Source organism: Achroia grisella, unplaced genomic scaffold, assembly GCF_030625045.1.
Source record: "Achroia grisella isolate CSIRO2021 unplaced genomic scaffold, CSIRO_AGI_Agris_v1 utg507, whole genome shotgun sequence".
NCBI lineage: Eukaryota > Metazoa > Arthropoda > Insecta > Lepidoptera > Pyralidae > Achroia > Achroia grisella.
In genome coordinates, this window is record NW_026712901.1 from 812,458 (window position 1) to 835,421 (window position 22,964).

Sequence of the window (22,964 nt, forward strand, 5' to 3'; positions counted from 1 at the left end):
ACATAAATGTTTGCTGTTGGTGTTCTGTAAATGCAAATAATAATTAATTTCTGACTTTTTATTTCCACACCACAGGATTCAAACTCATATGGAGTAGAAAGGTTTTCTGCAATATGCAACTTGTTGTATAATAAATGTCGTTTTACAAATATGCATGTACCACCCCTTTTTTCTGAATCCCGGCAGTAATATGAAGCTATTATATAATTATTTAAACAAAGATTTGTTTCTGTCCCCTTTTTAATGAATGTTTCACTTAAGCAGATAATATTTATGTCCTGACCTTTATTTTTATAATCTTGCAATACTATTTCAAGCGTATCTTTCTTTTTTAAGAAGCTGGCCTAAAAAACATCGCTCCTAAGAATATCCTTCATTGTCCCTGACGGGCCTAGGAAGCGAAATCTAAAAAAGGGCGAGCACAATAGATCTAGATAGTTCGCAGTGCTACAGGTCTTTTTAGCACAGAGTATATACATATATATATAGAGGCCAAACCTCGAAAAAAAATCTATTATTATATAACAATGCACCTTCATGATTGTCGTCCCAGATCACAACCATTGTCAAGTGTCGACGTCCTAGTGGAATCGTATCCGCGACTACAGGAAGTAAAGCGGTGTGCTAAAGCGCTAGATCACTGAGGCCAGGGTCAATATTATTCGAAAGCAAGTCAGAAATATGTCTATTTATATTAAAACAAGTCTATTCACATAAATGCGTTTATAATATTACTATAATTATTTATATATTGGTAAATAATTATAGTAATATTATAAATATATCGGACAGTGCGGTTTCAGAGGAGCTTCCTCCCGCGTACACTTAAATTGTGGAATGAACTTCCTGCCGAGGTTTTCTCACGAGACTACAGCATGGGGTTTTTCAAGAAGGGTATATTAAGGTTTCTTAAGGGTCGGCAACGCGCACGTGACACCCCTGGTGCTTCAGGCGTCCATAGGCTACTGTAACCATTTACCATCAGATGGGCCGTATGCTAGTTTGCCACCATAGTAGTATAAAAAAAAAAAATATCTCTATATAAGAACATGTTTTTTGCGTACTCCGAGTTACCACTTACAATGTCGATATTAAAACAAATTAAATAGACACCAACTTAGTATACGAAAGAGGACATAAATACAGGCTACAAAAAGAGATATCATTTAAAGAATAAAATTACTACATATTACCACTACCACTCGAGTTCAGGTTTTTTTTCAGTTTGGTACACGTTAGGGTTAACGCGCGCGAGCGTATGTGTAAATGTGGTAAATGGATTTTGGGTAATAAAAGTAAATGAAATAAGAAATTGTACAATAAAACATAAAAATATTTTCATGAAAATAACATGTAGTTTGATTTATAATAATACGCATGTAAGCAAAGGATGAAAATATCAAAATAAAATATACTGTACTATATATTAAATGTAAATTTACGCCCAATTATTTAAAAGAGAAAAATGCAAGTTTTTTGCTCGATTTTTAGATCGAAATTAAAAAAATAACTATGTCTATTCGAAACAGCTTAAATTAACAGCTTTTTTTGAAAAAAGGATTAAAGGATTATCTATTTCATGTTATACGCACTGTCCCTGCGATTTTCCCGCATTAAATTTATAGCCTATATATTATTCTACTGTAAAGTATATTAAACTAATTTACTGTAAAGTTTAATCAAAATCAGTCCAGCAGTTTTTGCGTGAAAGATTAACAAACATATGGATGTTTGTTAATCTTTCACGCAAAAACTGCTAACATTTAAAGAGTATGAATGGTCATACTCACAAATTTTCGCGATTATAATATTATTAAGATGTATTGCTTTTTAGAGGTGGGCGTTGTACATATATAAGTACATATATGTTTTATATGTTAAAGTCTGCAGTCAGCCTTATACAAGTCGCGTGCGTTTAATCGAACTTGTGTCCGTAAATTGCAATGCGTTGTTAGTTGCTAATGGTAGGATGTCTGAACTTAACGTTCCTTGTGGTATATACCTTACCTCATTAAGAACTTTAGTTTCAACCCCTACACACGTACCGCACACGGGTTCTGCTGGTTTTTGTTTAGATTTTTTAACCACATCAGATATAGAATAAAGATGGAAAGATAAAGTAAGAAAGGAAAATACTTCATTAAGAACTTTAGTTTCAACTCGTACACACCTACTTACTGCTCACGGATTCTGCTAGTTTGTGTAGATTTTTAACTACATATAACAGAAGTAGAAAGATGGAAAGATAAAGTAAGAAATAAAGAAGTACTATACAGGGTAAAAGAGAAAGGGCAGATATTGAATATATATATAGAGAATAGACGAGGAAAAATGTTAGGACACTTGATACGGCGCGATAAATTTGTGAAAGTTATTATTGAGAGAAAAATAGAAGGAAAGAGGGGAGAGGAAGAACGAGGCACAGCTATATCAAGCAATTTAAATACAAAATGGGATTCGTGTCGTATCAACATTTGAAGAGCTTGGCGGAAGATCAGGGAAAGTGGCAAGAGGTCAACCGACAAGAGCCTAGCTCTTAAATTATGAATGACTTAATGAACTGAGGTACACTTTTTACCTAAAATATGGTCGAGCTCATTGATGGCTGGCTCATCCGTCATACTCGTGAACGAGTGCTGCTTGTAGGGACTGGTCCGCTCTTATCACTACGACTGATTTAATCTTATTGCATATATTTGACCCAAAAAAATTGTGCTGGTTGGTAGTTTGTATTCACACGTTTCGACTTCTAAATGTAAACTTACAAGGATTATTTAAAAGACACACACAACACACAAGTTTCTTGCTCGTTCTTCTTGTGATGAGACAGCTTTCCGAACGAGTGGTCAAATCAAATTGTTATGACTATTCAAAAGTGCTTAAATTATGTTTATTTGAATAAATGAGTTCTATTCTATTCTATTTTATTAGATCTTCTGCATGTGACTCTTTCTGTTTAACCTATTTCCGCCGCCAAACCCTGTTTGAGATATGGCAGTAAAATTATGGGGTACTGGCATAACATGTTAAACTTCCAGAATGGGAATACATGAGAGATATCACGGACGTCACATGATAACTTTAAGTCTATGGTGCTGTTAAGGTAATGGTTACCATTTACCATAACGTGAACGGCTAGATAGATTGTTATTCTTGTTACTTAAAAAAAAGAGGCTTTTATATCGACATCATTTTTCGTATGTTACTAGAAATTATTATCAACCGTTTTTAATATTAATTTAATTCAAACTAAAATTATTTTTACATATGATTTGTATTTAAATTAATCCATTTATTTCCTTATTCAAAATTGAAATATAACAATAATTCGAAACTATTTCATTAATATTTATAAATTTAAATTGTAAATATTAAATTGAGGTATTACAATCATGTGAAATTATTAATAATGACAATGATATGCATAATTAAACATAAGTAGTCATCGTTGTCTATAAATGAACATTCACATTCGGCATGTTCATTTATAGACAATGATTTTATATGCACATAATTATATTTTCATCGCAAACCGCAAAAAATGAATTGCATATTTAAATGTAATTCTATAACATTACTTGTCGATAAAATTCCAATAAGTATGTTATAAAAATACATGTTGATATAATAATAAAGCTCTTTAATTACAATTTCGATATTCTATTTCGTTAATAGTGCTCGCAATTCTAAAATGTACTTTTCTGTGACGCACGTTGTCAGTTACGCCTTTCTGTCTCGGACACTTGAAAGTCTTAACAAGTTGATGGAACCTGAAGGAATGTGGTTATATATCAGTAATATTTATTATTTTTGTCACCTGTTTATGAGAAGCAGGTTGCTTTGTAAGCTGTGTTGCTTTCAAGAAGTATATGACAGAGAAATTACAGGATATGGCGCAGGGTAAAGTGTCACACCTGAGTGCTCAGGTGTAAAAATGCATGAAAACATTGTTGATTGTATACAATTAAATATTATAAATACACTAGCTGACCCAGCAAACGTTGTTTTGCCATATAAATTGAAGTAAATACTTCAATTTATATGGCAAAACAACTATGCTTTATGCTGTTTTTTATAGCGATGTAAATACATCGTTATAAAAAACAGCAGTTGATCTTAAAAGGGTGAAAATCTGGAGTTGTAAGTATTTTTCATACAATTTTAAATATTAAAACATTTAAAATAGAATAAAATCACTTAAAATAAAAAAAGATTGAGACTGGGTAGCCCTTATCATTGAGTAGTATGAAATTTTTCTGTGCCAATCATAATAAAATGAAAATAAAAAATATCTCAAAAAAGAAATAATATATATTTAAGAGTGATTGAGAGGTATGAAAAATAGAATTTCGCCAGATTCTCAGACCTACCCGATATGCACAGAAAACTTCATAAAAATCGGTAAACACGATTCGAAGGAAATTGGTGACAAAACACCGCGACGCGGGAATTTTCTGTATTATATGTAGCCACAACTCCATAAAAGCTGTGCTTGTGACTTCTAGTACCCATCTTCTTACACTGTAATCCCCTCTAAAACCCCTTCTTCAACAATTCACATGAACTTAAGGGGCATAAGAATTGCAAATTCAATTGAAGCCCACCGCTAATGTATACTAAACGGTAGAATTATGCGTGACCGCTTAAAATTCGCCTCTCATTGTCCTGCGGCCGGCTAAAACCGGTTTATGGCGGATTTATCCGGAATTTTCCAGTGTTTTAAGGGTTGTTTGCTTTTGAATAGATGCTCTATCGGTTTTTTGTGTGTTCAGCATTGAGGTCTGAGTTTAATTGGTGTCCCTTTAAATTCAATGAATATACACCTGGATTAATGTGATAGCTATTGATTTGGACGTGTTGCGATTTTTTTTTATTTTCACAGGGTATATTCACAATTCCTGACACACACCTCAATGCATAGAATTTTAACTTTTACTAAGGTATAAAATTTAAAGATATCGCATGCGGAAGCCAGAAGGATAAGTTTACGTTTGTAAACTCGAGGGAACTAAGGGTATAAAAAACAATTTATAATTGAAATTATCTAAATTATTGAACAATTAGATTAACTATCTAGGAACTCGGTGGTCTAGCACAATATCTTACTATCTAACTAAATAAAACTACTTACTACCAAATGCGCTCATATTTACACATAAAAAAAAGGAGATTTGGTTCCTCGTACAATACAAACACTTGTTATTAACTCTTTTCATCGGTCTGGGTGCTTTCTTTATATCTTATGTTTGAATTTGAAATATACTTCAGTATTTTTGCCAGTTGTTTAGTACTCAGTACAAGATCTGCTTGGTTTGAAACTAGATGGCGTTGTATGATTAATCCTGGATTATTATTTCAATCAGGTCTTGTGGCATTCACAATCATCTCACGCGCCAGGACCCAAGCACAGGCTTCATCAGATTAATTTAAAACAGACACGAAGACAAATGATCTGTTTATTTTGGTATAATATTTGTTACACCTGCAAATGGACGTGGGTGGTTGTTTATTATTGAAATAAGTTTGCGAACATACGGTCGCAAATAGCTCTTTTGCACGCGAGTGATGTTTTTTATTTATAAATGACTGACCCGTGTAACTCCATCTGTATCACACTTACTTGACATTTATCATTATATTTCGCCCAATTACATAACATAATTTCTTTTTAAATTACGTATTTGTTATTTTGTTGTATAAGCTATATTACTGTGAAATTTCATCAAAATCCGTTCAGTGGTTTTTGCGTGAAAGCGTAACAAACATCCATTTTTTAAATTATTAACCGGTTCTTAACACGAATAATTTTATGGCAAATAAAGGTATTTCCTCTCTCGACGTTTCGACTAGGTTGCACTAGCCGTGGTCACGAGGTGACTGGAGTAACAGCGATGTCAATGTAGATAGGTGAGACAGCAGTTTTTTCTTCATCTACCGTCACTAGGTTGTTTAACGAAAGTTCGACACAAAACAACAAAACGAAACATCCATTTCATTTTGGGGAACGCAAAGGCCTCCCTCAAAAATCTCCAGCAGTGAACGTCTTCCAGGCTATAATAATGATGGTGAAGATGATGATGAAGTGTTTAATGTACAGTTGTTTCTTATTATAAAGCCCAATTTTCACAAAATTATTTCAGCAGATCCTCTCAAAATAGAGCCGTGTATTGTTCAACGTATCGATCGCTGACAATCAAAATTCGGGACTCATTAAGCGATTTCACACTTAACGCATGTGTTGCCGCTGCATGCAGATTTTGTGTAAAATTTGCATTTAGAATTACGCGACCAACTAAATATATATAGAAATTGATGTATAGAAATATGAGTACGTTGTGGTGCAATACCCCGAGTAGATCAACATTGGGTCCCTCCAATCGGTCCCCCATCCATGTCAAATGGGGATAGAAATTACGACAGTCTGAGCCCTACGGTTCGAACCCCGAAGGATATGACTTTAGTCTGAGGACACCTTGTCCTCAGACTAAAGTCATATCCTTCAGGCGAGACTAGGCCTTCAGCTGCTCCATAAGTGCTTCCGCGGGTTTGGAGAGCCATCTGCACTCGCCCCCTATCATCCGGTTAAGCTGTAAGAGCCAGCCGCGGCCATTAGAGTAGTGCGATAAAAAATCCCTTATTCCCGGAACCCTCACATTTCCCGCGGTGATTCTTCCTTATTTTGTCTTAGTTAATTTGGACTTTTATTTGCATTTTTTAGATTTGATTTGAATATAATCAAAATATGTTCCATACACATCTATTACTATTAAGTGTAATATAAAATAAATTTTATCTAATTTTTACTCTCTAATAAGGTAGGTTCTAAATATTACTACATTTATAATAGAAATGCGGCTTTAATTGACCTACTTTTGTAATAATACCTTGATTTTTTTATAGCACCAAATGACATTGTCTCATTTTATTACGGAACATAAAGTTAATAATTTCGCCGTGTATTCTGGAGTCCTGATAGACTGTTAAACAGGTACATAAAAACTTAACGCTCTTTTGCGTATGCAGTCGGATATAAAGCGAGTATAATTAGTATAATGTTTCTGTATTATATTACTTTGCTTTCAGTTACATACATTAGTAAGTTGAATAAGAAATGTCACTAATATTTCAGATTATTTTCCCTTATGTATGTATAATAGAATAATAGAATATATTTATATATATATATATATAATATATCTAAATATATATAACTCAAAGGTGACTGACGTAGTGATCTATCAACGCACACACAGCCCAAATCACTGGACGGATCGGGCTGAAATTTGGCATGCAGGTAGATGTTATGACTTAGACATCCGCTAAGAAAGGATTTTGATAAATTCTACCCCGGATAAAATAGGGGATGAAAGTTTGTATGAAACTTTGTCAATTTTAAACCGATCGGGCTGAGACTTTGCATGGATAAAGCTACTATGACGTAGGCATCCCCTAAGAAAGGATTTTGATAAATTCTACCCCCAAGGGGATAAATTAACGCGAGCGAAGCCGCGGGCAAAATCTAGTTTATATATATACTTCTGAACAATTCACATAGCGCGATCTAGTCTCAAGCTAAGTAGAGCTTATGTAATGGCTACTAGACAACTGATAGATATGCTTAGATACATTTATAAATCAATATATAATATACACAGATAACAGCCAGACAAATACAAACAATCATACTCATGAATATAAATATTTGTACCGTGCGAGGAATCGAACATGGGACCATTGAAGGTAAAGCGAGCCCTAGGCCATCGAGGCCATCAAATGGTAAACAAACTCATCTAGTAGTAAAATATTACTGTCACCTATTTACTTGATAACCGCTACAAATACGTCATCATGTAAAACCTGAAGTGAAGGTTGAAGCCTATACACGCCTTGTGTTATTATCATGTACCCTTTAATTTGGTATATAGTAGAGATGAATGTATATATATGGTAGCTTTTAGTTCAATTTAGTATAGCTTTCAGTTAAAAGCTTATAAAAATACGGAGATGTAGGATTTTTTACAGCAATCTTTAATCTTATTTGTTACCAATATTATCATCAACAGAAATACTCCGGTAACACGATCCATTTTCAACTTTACTATCTGTAGTGGTTTTCTATTAAAGCATCATCTAGTATTTCGTGGTCCATTAGGTAAAGCCGAGATGGTCTCGGATGATCCAAATGAAATCTGAATAAAGGTTTCTTTGTAAGTTATTTAAATTATAGAAGGTGCTATAAAGCAAATTATAGTACAATCCATTTAGAATTCCACAAATTAAATATGTTTGCTTACTAACTATGCCTCGGGGATTTACCCGCAGTTTAATTTAAATAAAATTGCCTCCCTTATCACCCTATTTGGTTGATGATCCGATTGATCCCCCGTACTATTCTAACGGGGATCGAAATTACGACGACCTGAGCTGAGGTTCGACTAGAGGTGCCATCAGACTAAAGTCGTATCCGTCGGGCGGGAGATGACTTTCAGCTGCTCCATAACTCCTTCCGCGGGTTTGGTGTGCCATCTGCACTCGCCCCCTATCGTCCGATGAAGCTGTAAAGGCCAGCTACGGCCAATAGCATTAGAATAGTCCGAAAAAAATTCATAGAAGCATATAAGTATGACGGTGAGATAAGAAACTGCTTAAGAATTTCAGCTAATATATTTATATACATAAAATGTATATAGAAGATTAATATGTGACATATGGAAACTGAAATAGTACAGAATACAATAGAAAAATAGTTTTTTTTAATCAAAAGTTGACGAAATTTCAGAAAAAAAACTATCCTACTACTACTACTGAAATTTTCTGAAAAAAATACTATCCAAAAGTATTTGTACATAATATAGTATATAAAATACTTTGGATAGCATTTTTTTCTGAAATTTCGTCAATTTTTGATTAAAAAAAAACTAAACAAATTCATGCATTTTTTAAAAGCAACGGCACCCTACATTCTCGGCAAATTAGTTAAACTTGTACCGTCTTATATCTCTTTCGTTTTTCGTAGATATGAAAGAGAGGTTTTTATACATTTTGGGTAATATTTATATTCGAACAGCGGTGGTCGGGTATACACAATAGCAGGTAAGGAAATATAAATAAGGGGCAAAATCCTTTGTTAATTTAATAATAGTAGAGTATTTTGAATTATTAATAAAGGTGTTACATATTAGATTAGCAAGCATCGTTCTCGTTTAAGACTGATCTAAGTGTGTTTTTTTTAAGAGTGGAATGCCAAAGAAGCTAACGTCCACGTGATGGTAAGTGGTAGCTGGCGCCTATATAATAATAATATTCGTTGACAGTTTCCACAGCGCGAACTAGTCCCAAGCTAAGCAGAGCTTGTGTTATGAATACTGGACTGGACACTGGACTACTGATATAAATACATATGTAGATACCTTTTTTGTAAATACATGTACATAAATACAAATGTTTGTACTATGCGGGGTATTGAACCCGCGACCATCGTAAGAAAAGCGGTCTGCTAAACCGCTAAACCATCGAGGTCGTCAAAATATCGAGTCAAGTCGTCATTTCTATTTCGTAGACCATGTCAATTGGAACAAATCGATAATACAACCCCTCTACTAATTATATTATTGACTGATGTATAGATTAATAGAATTGGCCATAGATTAATACGAGCAGACCACTATCCCAGCTTGAAAAAAAGGAATAATGATTTATAATCCCAAGTACCGTACCCTAGTGATGGGACCGCATCGAATTATGACCGTTCGTATCATGCCGTGAAATTTTATAGGAAATCGTTTAAACTATGTTTAGATGTAAGCAGGCGTGAGTGAACGTTGCGGTTAAAAAATGTTGTTAATCCACAGTCACTTTTAAACTTTTACATTTAGTTGAAATTATTCATAGTTCAATATTTAAAATAGAATTAATATTTGTTGAAAAAAACTAAATAATTAATTGAAATTATAAATTTGAACATTATTAAGGATCTAGTATCAAATAGTAATCAGTATATACTTCTATGCATGTATGTATGTACATGATATACATACATACATACATGGCAGTGTGTGTAATGTTTTCTATTGATTTCAAGTATTTATTATGTACTAGGTGTACACGCGACTTCGTCCGCGTGGATTTAACTTCATTTTTCTAAAATAAAAGTAGCTTAAATTACTCCTTATTATATCAGTTACCTGTCAAATAAAATCCCGTCAAAATCGGTCCAGTCATTTCAGAGATTAGCCGAAACAAACAAACAGACAGACAAAAATTCTAAAGAATATTATTTTGGTGTATGTATCGTACATACACCAAAATAACATTTATATTCATTTATATTCATATGCATGTAGTAAAAAACGGTTATTTCAGTATTATAAACAGACACTCCAAATTTATTTATATGTATGGATAATTTTGAAAAATATTACGTTTCTGAATCATTCTCTTTCTGTATAAAAACTATAAGTGTGCGAACTTTCATACAACTCCATCCACGCAATTTTTGTGAAATACATTCATATAATATTTTATTTTTCTTATCTTTACTTTCTTTGTTAACTCAAAGGTACTCTGGATTGTTTAGCGATAAGACCGCCTTTTGTTTCAGTTAATGTATTTTACTGATATTATAAACGCGAAAGTTTATGAGTATGGATGGATGTTTGTTACTCTTTTACGCAAAAACTACTGAACGGATTTTGATGAAACTTTATAGTAATATAACTTATTTTGATGTATATCAAAATAACACAAAGGCTACAATTTAAAAAGATATTATGTATATTGGGCGAAATATAATAATAAATGTCAAGTAAGTGTGATACAGAGGAAGTTGCACGGGGCAGGTAGTATTTATAAAGTATTTTAAATATTTTAATTATTTTGTTCTGTAATTGCAATTAAGTGTTTAAATAAATAATATTGTAAATAGATATTGTTAATAAATGTATGATGGTGTAATTCATATATACACGACCACCAAACTTGAACTGTACTTGAGTTCGGTACTGTTATTCCATGTTTTTTTTTTATTAAAAGTACTAAAAGCTTGCGCAAACATTTATATTGTTATATTACTTGGTCAACGTTAAACTGTCGCCCACTAAATTTATTGATATCAAACCGTTTGCTTCAAGGCATATCCCATAAATAAGTAATTTTAAACCTTAAGTTGGCGACAATAAAAGTTTTAACGAAATGAAGTTACTTTTTTTATAAAAAGTTAGTCGTAACCAAAATGAACGGTCTTTACGTTTTTTTTTTAATTTTCGGGTCCCAGTATAGCATTACTGTCGTCGTTGGGGGTTGGGTTCTAGATAATCACTCTGGTACTCCTGTTTTTGACCATGTAATCTTAATAGAACGGACCTTTTTAAAGATTTTATCGGCCGTTTGAAATTAAAATTCCCCGAGTAACTTAGATATCCGATTTTTTACCGGTTTTTAACTATTTACATTAATGTCAATTATTCTAAATCCCACAGCGATTCTCGTGTAAAAAGTAATATATACGTTAATTTGTTAAAATCTATCTAGGTAACAAATATCAATGCATTGTTTTTGCGTATAAGAGTAACAAACATTCCGACTTACAAATATTCTTCACTTTATACATAGTATAAAATGAAGTCGCTTCCGATGACTGTTGGCTTAGATCTTTTAAACTACACAACGGAGTTTGAAGCTGTTTTTTTAATAGAAAAGAGTGATTCAAGAGGATGGTTTGTATATATAATATATGTACATCCGTGCGAAGCCGGGTCGAGTAGATAGTTAATGTATAATATTCGTATTCGTATTCATCATATGAATTATAGTTACTGTTAGTATGCTTTTTTATAGATAACTTTTAAGTAACATAAAATAATAAACAATTTAAAAGATGAACACTTTCTTCTATACTAGCTGGGCCCGCGGTTTCACCCGCGTGAAATTATGCAGCCTATGTGTTATTTTTATGTTTAAGCTATATAAGAATCCGTTCAGTAGTTTTTGCGTGAAAGAATAACAAACATCCATCCAGCTATCCATACTCACAAACTTTCACGTCTATAATATTAGTAAGACTATTGAAGGGTTATATACCTACAAAACTTCCAACAGTCGTGTAACAGAATGGTGTATCTTAACTTTTAATTATTTTACGCTTGAGTAAAACTTATACTTAAGTTGAAAGTTGAAATGTTATACAATTAATACCGTGAAATTTTATTCGTGTCATATAAATCATAATTTGCCAATATTAATTGCTCAGACTTCGATATTAATGGAATAAACCGGTTTAATCTGGTTTCCAAAAATGGTTACGACAAAAAATTCTTACCTAGTGATGCCTACAGACTCTTTGAATAATGACTTTGATATATTACGTTATTTCTAAACACTATATTTATATATTCATAAAATTAATAATCAATAACGAAGTAACTAAACGGCTCCACAGTTTTTGTTTGTATCTAAATTACATCTAATGTTATTCACAAAAATATATTTCATATAATTTTACTAGATAAAAATAAAATCAGTTTATATTACGACAATATCAGTTTAAAACTATGCAATATAGAATAGCGTGATCCAAAAATAAATGTAACATTGGTAATGTTGGCCATTGAACACCGGCCGTAGGCACCGCGTTTACCTGTTTTTTTTATTATTCGAAAGCTCGCCAGAAAGGGATGCATGCATTGGGATTGTATTCCAAAAGCATTTGGAGAACCCACACCTATATGCTTATGAAAGCGAAGCGGCTAGGTCCGAGGGCGAAGATGCTAACAATGCACTGCTACCTCTATCTGGTTATGTTAACCAGCAATTTTCGATAGGCTCGGGGATTACTTTAAATTGCATGCTCCAGTGTGTCTCCCCATCTCGGCCGGCGAGTAACTCCAGCATGGACGGTGTGAGTCGGTGTGGCAACTATGCGCCGCGCATTCTTCACCAATCCCGAACAACTTCACGCCAGTTGCGTTCCGACCACCGGCGAGGATAGACCTATGCCGGTCGTGCCGCCGAAACTATCGTCATTATAACTGTTAAACAATATAAAGTGAATATAAAATCAATTAGTGTTGCAAAATTTGCAATTTTATTGTGAACTGTGATGGGAAGTGTTACGGATTGCATTCGTCTCGTCAACGTACGATGACCGAAACTTTGTGTGCCGAAGAAAAAGTTGTTCGAATGCACTCGACTCTACAAAAAATATTGTGCTCGTAATGTAGTGATGAGCTGATGGGATCGCTCTGCGGCCGAAATTGTTTAGCTAGTGATGTGTACTGTGATATAAAATTTCGACAATCAAGTAGATGATTGTCGTACATACGTGTGATATATGCATTAGTTTATTAGTTACCAAAGATTCCTGATGATCTTGTACATTAGTTTGTGTTTCATATTGGTAGTTTTAGGTGAGTGGATCTTATTAATTTTCCATTGTAATTACTGCCTCTCCGTTCGATAATTGTGGGTTATCTCGAAGATTTATTGAATGGTGCACGCTCTCATTTGAGTCTGAGTAATTATGGACATAGGTCTTAGTGCAGCAATAAATTGAAATGCGATGCAATAAATGAGGGTACCGATATATTGAAATACCTAATAAATCATGTTTGTGAAAGTTTTACACTCACGATTTGAAAAGTCGATTTTAATAGATAATTATAGTTCGAATTTAATTATGTTATACACTTATAGTACCTACAAAAGTAATTGAAATAAACTAGTTTGTAAAATAAAACACTAGATACTAAACAATTGCAAGATACTTAATAAGAACTATATTTTGACTACAAAACAATTGATTGAATATTTATTAAAACTTAAAACTGTGGAAATCGAACTTACGCCCGCATATCATCGGATGTTGCTTACAATAAATATAGTTAACCCTATGTGTGCATGGCTGCCACAAATCTAACTAAATGTCACTTTGGTGTTTGTTCGTGTTTCGTGTCAATTAGTAATTACTGCATTGTTTATTTGATGCAGGGTGTAATTCTATGTCTCTACGTCCATTTTGTGCGTTTATATTTTTTTCAACGAATGATAGATGCGTAATACCATATTCTAATAATAGCAGGATGGTATTTTTTTAAACAAATGATGCGTATTCCAAATTTGAATATTTTTATTACAAATTAATAATTTATATTTCTATGATATCACTTAAGGAATAAGAACTGCACCGATGGGGCTTCTTTTTTCAAATTTGTAGAGTTCACTATCGATTTGTTTATGGTTGTATCGTTTACACGTATTACAAATTCAAATATTTTTTTATAAATTAATAATTACTTCTATGAATGTATTACTTTAATGAATTAAAACTGAGCGGACGTGGTTTCTTTTACAAATTTGCAGAGTTCACAATCCATTTGTTTATGATTTTATTATGATTGTATCGTTTACTTTTTGGAAGATAATTTGAAATTATTTTATTTTTAAGCTATAAAATAATTCCTTATTATACAAAATTTTACGTTCACATTATACAAAGCGAATTTAATTTCTGAAAACATTAAGTTAGGCTATTATATATTAAACATTAGTGGTAGGCTATTAAACAACAGTTATTGTTTTATCCACAAAAAAGAAAGAAACTCGCGAAATAATTAGAAAAAAATCTATTATCCATTTTTTAGGGAAACGTATAACAGAAGATTAATTCTATGCTGACATTAAGTCGTACAAAAATAACAATAGGTACAAATCGAAATACGGATTTGCGAATGTTTTTATGTGAAACGAAATTAAATATTATGACGGCCATAATAAGAAATTCTGATTTATTATTAACTGCTTATATACCGTGGGGCTGCCTGTGTAAATTCGGTTAAAATATCTAAATCCCTTTTTAGTAATCTAGGAAACTAGATTTGTTTTTATTAGAAGTAATGTGTGAGAAGTAACTAATCGATACAAATTTTGGGAATATTAGATGAAATGTCAATTTTAAAGTAGGAACTTGGCAAGCCAAATTTAAAACAAGGCAGCATGGCTTAAATGTCTTTAGCCCGTCTTTTAATTGGGCGAATAATAAAAAAAACAACAAGTTATTAAACAATAATATACTGTAGCAATTACGTTTTTAAGTAGCTATTTGATTGTGATACCACGTCACGTAGGTCGGTGTTCTTTTTTCAAAAATACATTACGGTTAATATTTCAATACCAACTAAATTCAGCCCGCCACAAAAATTTCCAACAAAAATAAGCTAGCTTTGAAAAGGTAGTGATCGTGCGCCGCGGTCACGTTCATATAACTTCATTTGGTACGCCCCGAGAGTCCACTTTCTAAAAAAACACTTAAAAATATCCTCGAGAATTATTGAAAATACGGGAATGGGCGCGCGAGCGGAAAATGTACTATTAAAAAAAAGCATTATTAATCTTTATATAAGTAGGTACACAGGTTTTTAAAGAAACATGTATATCTACTTACAAGTAGAAGGTAGGTATATCTTTTTTAGGCAGTGAGAGTGGCAAATAATATAACTATCGTACAGTGATTGTATTCGTATAGAATCATACTCGTCTATGTACATAGATAATTGCCCTACTTAGCCATAGACTTATAAGATATTTTTATGAGTGAATTTTTTAAAAATTAAATATACCTTAGTCTAGGATATGATCAACCTATGTACCAAATTTCATTTGATTCAGTGGTTTATGCGTAAAAGAGAAACAAACTTACATTTAGTATCGTCACGAACTTTCCCGTTGTTATAAGTTAATCTATCGGTTAGCCCTAACTGTGTAAGCTTTTTCGAAATAATAATAAGTCCTATGCCCTACCTGTAATATAATTTATTTTCACTTCAAGTTTTATTAAGTTTCGTTTAGTCATTTAGTCAAACATCTACTCTACCTGTATTTCAATGTGTTAGCATTTATAGGTCCTATGTCCTACCTCGTAAGAGACTATGTTATACATGATAAATATCGTTATGATTCGATCATACGTTTAGTGGAATATCTCTTATTACATCTTGATGGCCTCGGTGATCTAGCGGTTTAGCACACCATTTTACTTCCGATGGCCGCGGGTTCAATTTCTCGCACGGCACTAACATTTGTATGCATGATTGTTTGTATCGGTCTAGGTGTTTTCTATATATATATAATATGTATGTATTTACAACAAAAATATATATCAATGTATTTATATCAGTTGCCTAGAACCCATAATACAACATTACCTAGCTTAACTTGGGACTAGATAGCGCTGTGTGAATTGTCCTGTGATTATTATATTTATTAATTGCAATATGTCAGCTAAATTTCGTGATTAATAATTAAGCCGTTGAAGTCTCGAAGCTTAAACAGACAAACATACATTTATAATGTTAGTTAGGACAAACAAATATACATAACATTTGTCATAATCGACTAACCTAGGTTCCCACGCCACGCCCGCAACTCGGCACCATTCCTTTCTCTTACTGCAGTTACATTATCTTATATTTAATATTACACTAGTTAGTTCTCGTCACGGATTTATAACTAGTTTACTGTAATTAGTGTGAACAAAAAACGAAAGTATTTGTTTTTTACTCTAATTATAGTCTGTAATGTACACATATGTACATACATATTACAGGCTTAGTTGCTGTAGATACACAAGAATCTTTTCCTTTCATTTGGAGTCTCTAATACAAATCATGCGGTCACGTGATCGGTCAATAATGTTTGAAAGTTTTTGTACAAACTTATAGTGTTACAAATAACCAACTGGAGTAGAGTAGATTTTTGTCTCATTTATTTATATGTCATATATTTTATAACACTTACCTTTTTTGAAATCGGTTTAAGTATTGTTTTTATTAATATTCTTTTATATATGAATAAAAATACAATATATATAAATGAATTAAAGACACGAATAATTATTATTGATGTCGGTTAAAATACAATATTAGTAATATTATAAACGCGAAAGCTTGTGAGTATGGATAGATGTTTGTTACTCTTTCACGCAAACTACTTAACGGATTTTGATAAAACTTTACAATAATATAGCTTATACATCAGAATAACTCATAGGCTATAAATATTATATATAAAATTCTCGTGTCACAATGTTAATTACCATACTCCTCCCAAACGGCTTGAAGGATTTTTATAAAATTTTATATGCATATTCAGTAAGTCTGAGGATTGGCTACAATCTATTTATTATACCCTTAAGTCGTAAGGGATATCCACCCCTAAATATATTTTTTTTTCGACATAATATTTTATTTTCATTTTATTATTATTTAGGATTGAAAAATAGATGCAACCCTAAATTTTCACCCTTCTAGCATGAATCCCAATTTTTTAATAGCGATTTTAATTAATATGGCAAAACATCGTTTGCGGGGTCAGCTAGTATATACATGTATATATAAATTTCATGCAGGTGAAAATACAGGTACAGCTAGTAGTCTAATATATATTTTCAATCATTAATCATTCCGTTATTTCCAATAGACTGATTGCAATAAAGGAAGCGAGCAAACAATCGAAATAGAATTGTATGAATAATTACAAAACTATTGTAAACGAAAATAGTCTCAGATGGCGTGATTGTGAATGACAATTTTGGATGTAAATTAGACACGGTAGAACTTAAATGTAGCCTAAATTATGTTGTTATTTATTCATATCTTCTAAATGAATAAATATTTTCTTTAATTTACTCCTAAAAATTTTTTTTTTCTAAATTAGTCTTATGAACCTAAATATTGTCTAAATTATATTGTTATTTATTTATATGTCCTAAATAAATTGTAATTTTTCTACTAAACACATAAAATGTTCGAATAAGTCTTCTACAGAACCTAAATGTTGCCTAAATGAATATATAATTTTTCCCCTAAACATATAAAATGTTCTAAATAGTTCCTCTACAAATAAAAGTTACAATAAATTCATATTCATGTTATAAATGTAAAACTGTAGCTGTCTGTCTGTTTATTACCCATTCACGAATAAACTAGTGCTAAAAATAGTTTGTATTGCGAGGATGGATGTGGGCTTATATGTAGAAAAGTAGACAAACTCGCAGGAAACATCTATAGTTAAAAGCGGCAATAAAAAACAGCTCAATTAATAGAGATGGAATTTAGCATTTACGTAGACCAATAATTAGCGTATTAACGATCACCGATCAAGGCAAGTGACTTTGTTTAAAGTCATAGTTTATTTATTTATCATTTATAGAATTTAGAAAAATACATAGGCTTTAAGTAAATAATATTAAAAATTTATTATAACGTAATAACACTAAGTAATAATCAATAACTTATGTACAATATAAATAATTATAGTTAAAAGTGTATGTTGTAAATAATTATACAATGTATACAACATAATTATTTAATTTACTTCTACCTAATTGAGAGATAAAAAATATTTGTTAGGATATTAAGCCCACTCGATTTTCATAATGGTAAAGATTTTACTCTGAAAATGTACGTTAAAATGAATATAACCTGAAGTGTTTACCGAATTTTGTTTACAAATCGATTTCTTTTACTGTACTTATATTTTTATGTTTTTTTACCTTTTAACTTAGTAACAACAGTTCGTTATATATACATATCTATCTATACTAATATTAAATGCAAGAGTATCTCTGTCTTATCTGTCTATCTATCGGTCTGTTTATTACATTTTCATATCTAAACGACTGAACGGATCGTAATGAAAATTAACAAGAAGATATAGACTAACTTTTCTTTCCAATCACTCAAAAAACCAGACGAGTCCGTCGGAAGTAGTCAGTTTTATTTAAAAATCTGTTCTGTGTTATTAATGTTTACATTACTTTACTGTGCTTGGGGCGTTTCAAAACCTATTGTTACCATTGGTTTAAATACACCTGTATAAATGTGTCTTCATACAAAAGCTCTGTTATGAAGAGGTAACAATGCTATACAAATTCAGTCTATGAACATATATAATTATAGATATTTCATCTCTTTTGTATCTATAATTAAAGTGAAATAATAAAATATTTAAACCAAATAATACGCATTATTACATACATGTTATTATCTCTTTGAAATGAGCTAACCATATCTACATAAGCTTAGATACATCGTTCCAGCGAAGTGAATACACGTAGCGCCATCTGTTATCAAGTAGTCGAACTTTATACTTGAATCTAATTTTTAAGTGTGTTAAAACTATTTTGATATCGAAGTAATTTAGAATAATAAATAGTAGTGTTGTGTATGTGTTTTATTCTGTATCATTATATTCTATATTTAAATATTTGTCATTTTAATATATCTTGCTGAAGACTAGTTTTTTCAGATTAGGTTTTTTTTTTGTAGTCATTTTTTGGCGACTTTTCCTGACGTTGCAAAAATGTTATTATGACCTGGGAATAGTGTATATAATACAACATTAAACATTACACTTCTTACATTAGCAAATTTTACGCATATATCATTTTTCCCAACGTGTCTTGGCGTTACAGTAACATTATAATAATAATATGATAAACTAGGATAATTCACGTAACGCCATCTAGTACGTAACTAATTAGAACTTATAAATACTAAACTACGGATAAAAATACTGAATGAATTACATTTCTATTCAGCTCATATATAAATGAACATAACAACACCCAGAGCAATACAACAATCATACTCATGAACGTAAATATAAATATCAAGAATCGAACCAGCTACCATCTTTAACTAATCGCCAGACCACTTGGGTCGTATTAGCTGTAAGTATACTAGGTATAGGTAACATGTGCAACGAAAAACAAATAAGGCAACATTACAAAGGAAAACATAATTTCGCGGTGTTTCCCGAAACAATTCCTTACGTAGCCCATACATCAAAGATATGACAAACGGAACTCTGCAGATATATGTTCCCTGTATATGACATATTGTTTTTGTGCTAAAGATTTAATTAGTTATTCGTTTTTAATTTTACGGATTTATATGTATAATACATGTACACCCGACATGTATTATACATATAAACCTTCCTCTTGAATCTATCTATTAAAAAAACCGCTTCAAAATCCGTTGCGTAGTATTAAAGATTTAAGCATACATAGGGACGGACAGACAGCGACTTTGTTTTATACTACGTAATGATGATTATTTATTTAAAACAAATAAATAGTTGCGAAGCCGGGGCGAGTAGCTAGTGAATAATATAATATTATTATTAAGAATAATAGCCCTGGAAAATTAAGACAGCGCCATCTAGTGCCACGGTAAGCAGAACTTGTGTATATAGAAATATAGGTTCTAGACGACTGATATAAATTACTTAGATATTGTTTTTTGTAAATACACAAGTATACATACAATCAGACCAATGCATCTAGCGAGAAACCAAACCTGCGACCATTGGAAATATAGCCGCGTGCTAAACAGTTCGACCACGTTGTCACGCTAAAATTAAAAAAATTTAGTGGTAATGTGTATTTTTTTTTCTATTTAGATAAATAGGTCTCATGATAACACGTTCAAAATGTTTTTAGTATTATTTAATGTTGATTTTATTTTAATATTATTATTGCCTATTAATTAATAAATTATATATAATATATAGGCAGAGATGCATAGATATAGAATTAAAGCCATTATGTAATATGCAATATGCTTAGTATACCTAAAAGCATCCGTATCATATTACTATTTAGGTTGTATTTGCATTGTTAAACAGCAATAAAATGAGCACTGTTTATGCATCACTCCCATAAAACTCTTCTCAGAATCTGTAACTATGTAAGTAGGTACGTATAAACACAATACTATTTTATTTCTAAGAATTTGAATATTGATATCAAAATGTATTTTATCAACGCATCCCACAGTGTTTCTGAGAATCTTGTGCTTGTTTAATTTAATTAACTTTTGATAACAATTATCTTCATTATTATATTTAAAAATAACAGATCGACAAAATATTTACCATTGTTGCACGCGAGGACATTCTATCATAAAAAAATATATATATATGCCAGTGCGAGATAGGTAGTGCAATGTATCTCCTTGTCTTATCCTTATATAAGGATTATCATGTTGTTACTCACTAATACTAGGTTTGTTACCAGTGTGTTTTTTACACACTAGGTCACATGTTGAGCGGAGCGCATTCTTCTTGAAAACTCGACCTTTTACGATCGGAATTTTTTTTTGAGTGGCAGACGAAGGAGGCCTGAAGCATGAAATTTTGGTCTGGCTCGGTCAAGCCGTTTCGGAGGAGTATCGTTACAAAGAGTGCAAATCTGATCTTTAAGATCACTACGCTCTTCGCGCTCCGCTCAATTATTTCAACCTATTTAAAGTAAGAAATTGTTAACTCTCCATAAAAATTAGATAACACGTTTTTAAAGTCTTAACAACACTCGCCATATGCAAACATATGTTGTCTATCTGTCTACAAACTATAAACAAAACATCACCATAAACAACTGACTAACCATAGATTATTTGGAGGGAACATTATTTATCTGTGGTAATGCGCGGTGAAGGCGAAAGGGCAAAAGGGAAGATTGTGCGACGTTATTTGACATACGTAGGTTATTTTATTAATACGGACGGAAGTGACTTACAATAACAAGAATTTTCCCGTGATTGACAATGAATAGTTTAATTTAATATTATATTATGTCCGATTAAAATCATTAGAACCGTAACAAACGTACAGACGGACAAGACTTTACTAGAATATAAAGTTTCTCAAAATGTCTATAAATATATTTAAAAATAGGGAAGAAATTGAAATTGAAAGTAATCATACGTAAAATTATCTAGAACAAAACAAATCTCTAAATCCGTTCTTCCTGACTTAACTAATTAAATCTGATAAAAAATAGTCAATTAATAAAAATAGACGGGTAATATTTAATAAGTAATACAATAATAAATAAATAATACAATATAAACTCATAATGGGGTAGTCAGACATTGTGAATCGACGTAGTAACGTTGCGTATATATATTTTTTAATATGTATACATAGATATTTGTATTCGTAAATACATACATATTGTACATAGAAAATACCCTGACCAATACAAACAATCATACCCATGAATACAAATGTTTGTCCGAGAAATCGAGTCCGCGACCATCGGAAGTGAGGCGGTGTGCTAAACCATTAGACCACCGAGGCTGTCAAAATATTTGAATCCAAATATTGGACAAGAGGCATGATATGTCAGTCCCCTGGAATGGCAACTCATAAATGTCACTGGTGTCAAATAATAACGTGATGATGTAATGCTATTCAGGAATATAGACGACGGTTACCACTTACCATCAGGTGGAACGTCAAATTGATTACAACACTAATAAAAAAAATACAATTTCCAATATTACAATTCTAGTACCATCTATACTAGTAAATATAAATTGAAATTGAAGTAATTCTTATTCAAATAAACTTAATACAAGCACTTTTAAATATATTTTGTTGATTCTACCACTCATTACAAGAAGAATGAGAAAGAAACTGGCGAGTTTCTCTTTTAAATCTTGCTGTGCTTTATTTCAAAATGTCTGGGAGAGAGTGAAAATGCGATGAAAGTTTGTGCAGGCAAAATGGAGGTTCACAGCCAGTCTAAATTTAGAAGCAAAGTAACTCTATAGTTAATTGAGCAATGTATGCATAAATTAAACGCGTCCGTTAAGTCACTTATTTAACTCCTAGTTATTGCCTCTAGACCAAAATTAACAGCTTTAACTCTTAACGTGTACAGGACTGAAACAAAATTAGAACTAGGGATGTGAATAAATCGATTATGGAAAGAATCGATCATTCTCAATACGAATAATCGATCTCTGTTTTTAAAATACTTTGTAGACGATTTCATTCTGTTTTTATTTTATCCAAAAGTTCTAAAAATCTCAAGAGCAAGAGATGACGAAAAAAATACAAGAACACCCAGTGGCTAGGCGGAGCATTGATGTGTGGATGGATGAAATAATCTATTATAAAAA

At 31.9% G+C, this 22,964-nt stretch overlaps 1 protein-coding gene across 2 annotated transcripts in view; it reads left to right on the plus strand.

The window, feature by feature from the left end:
* LOC131846224 (uncharacterized) overlaps positions 1-22,964 on the plus strand; it is a 658,396-nt gene that overhangs the window by 603,946 nt on the left and 31,486 nt on the right. The window contains exon 1 of one of the 2 annotated variants that reach the window (XM_059195476.1): positions 12,950-13,403. The exons of the other annotated variant lie outside the window; for it this stretch is intronic. Within the exon in view, the coding sequence (XP_059051459.1) occupies positions 13,361-13,403 (43 nt within the window). The 5' untranslated portion in view covers positions 12,950-13,360. Of the gene's footprint in view, positions 1-12,949; positions 13,404-22,964 lie in introns of those variants that run through there. 2 annotated transcript variants of the gene reach the window in all.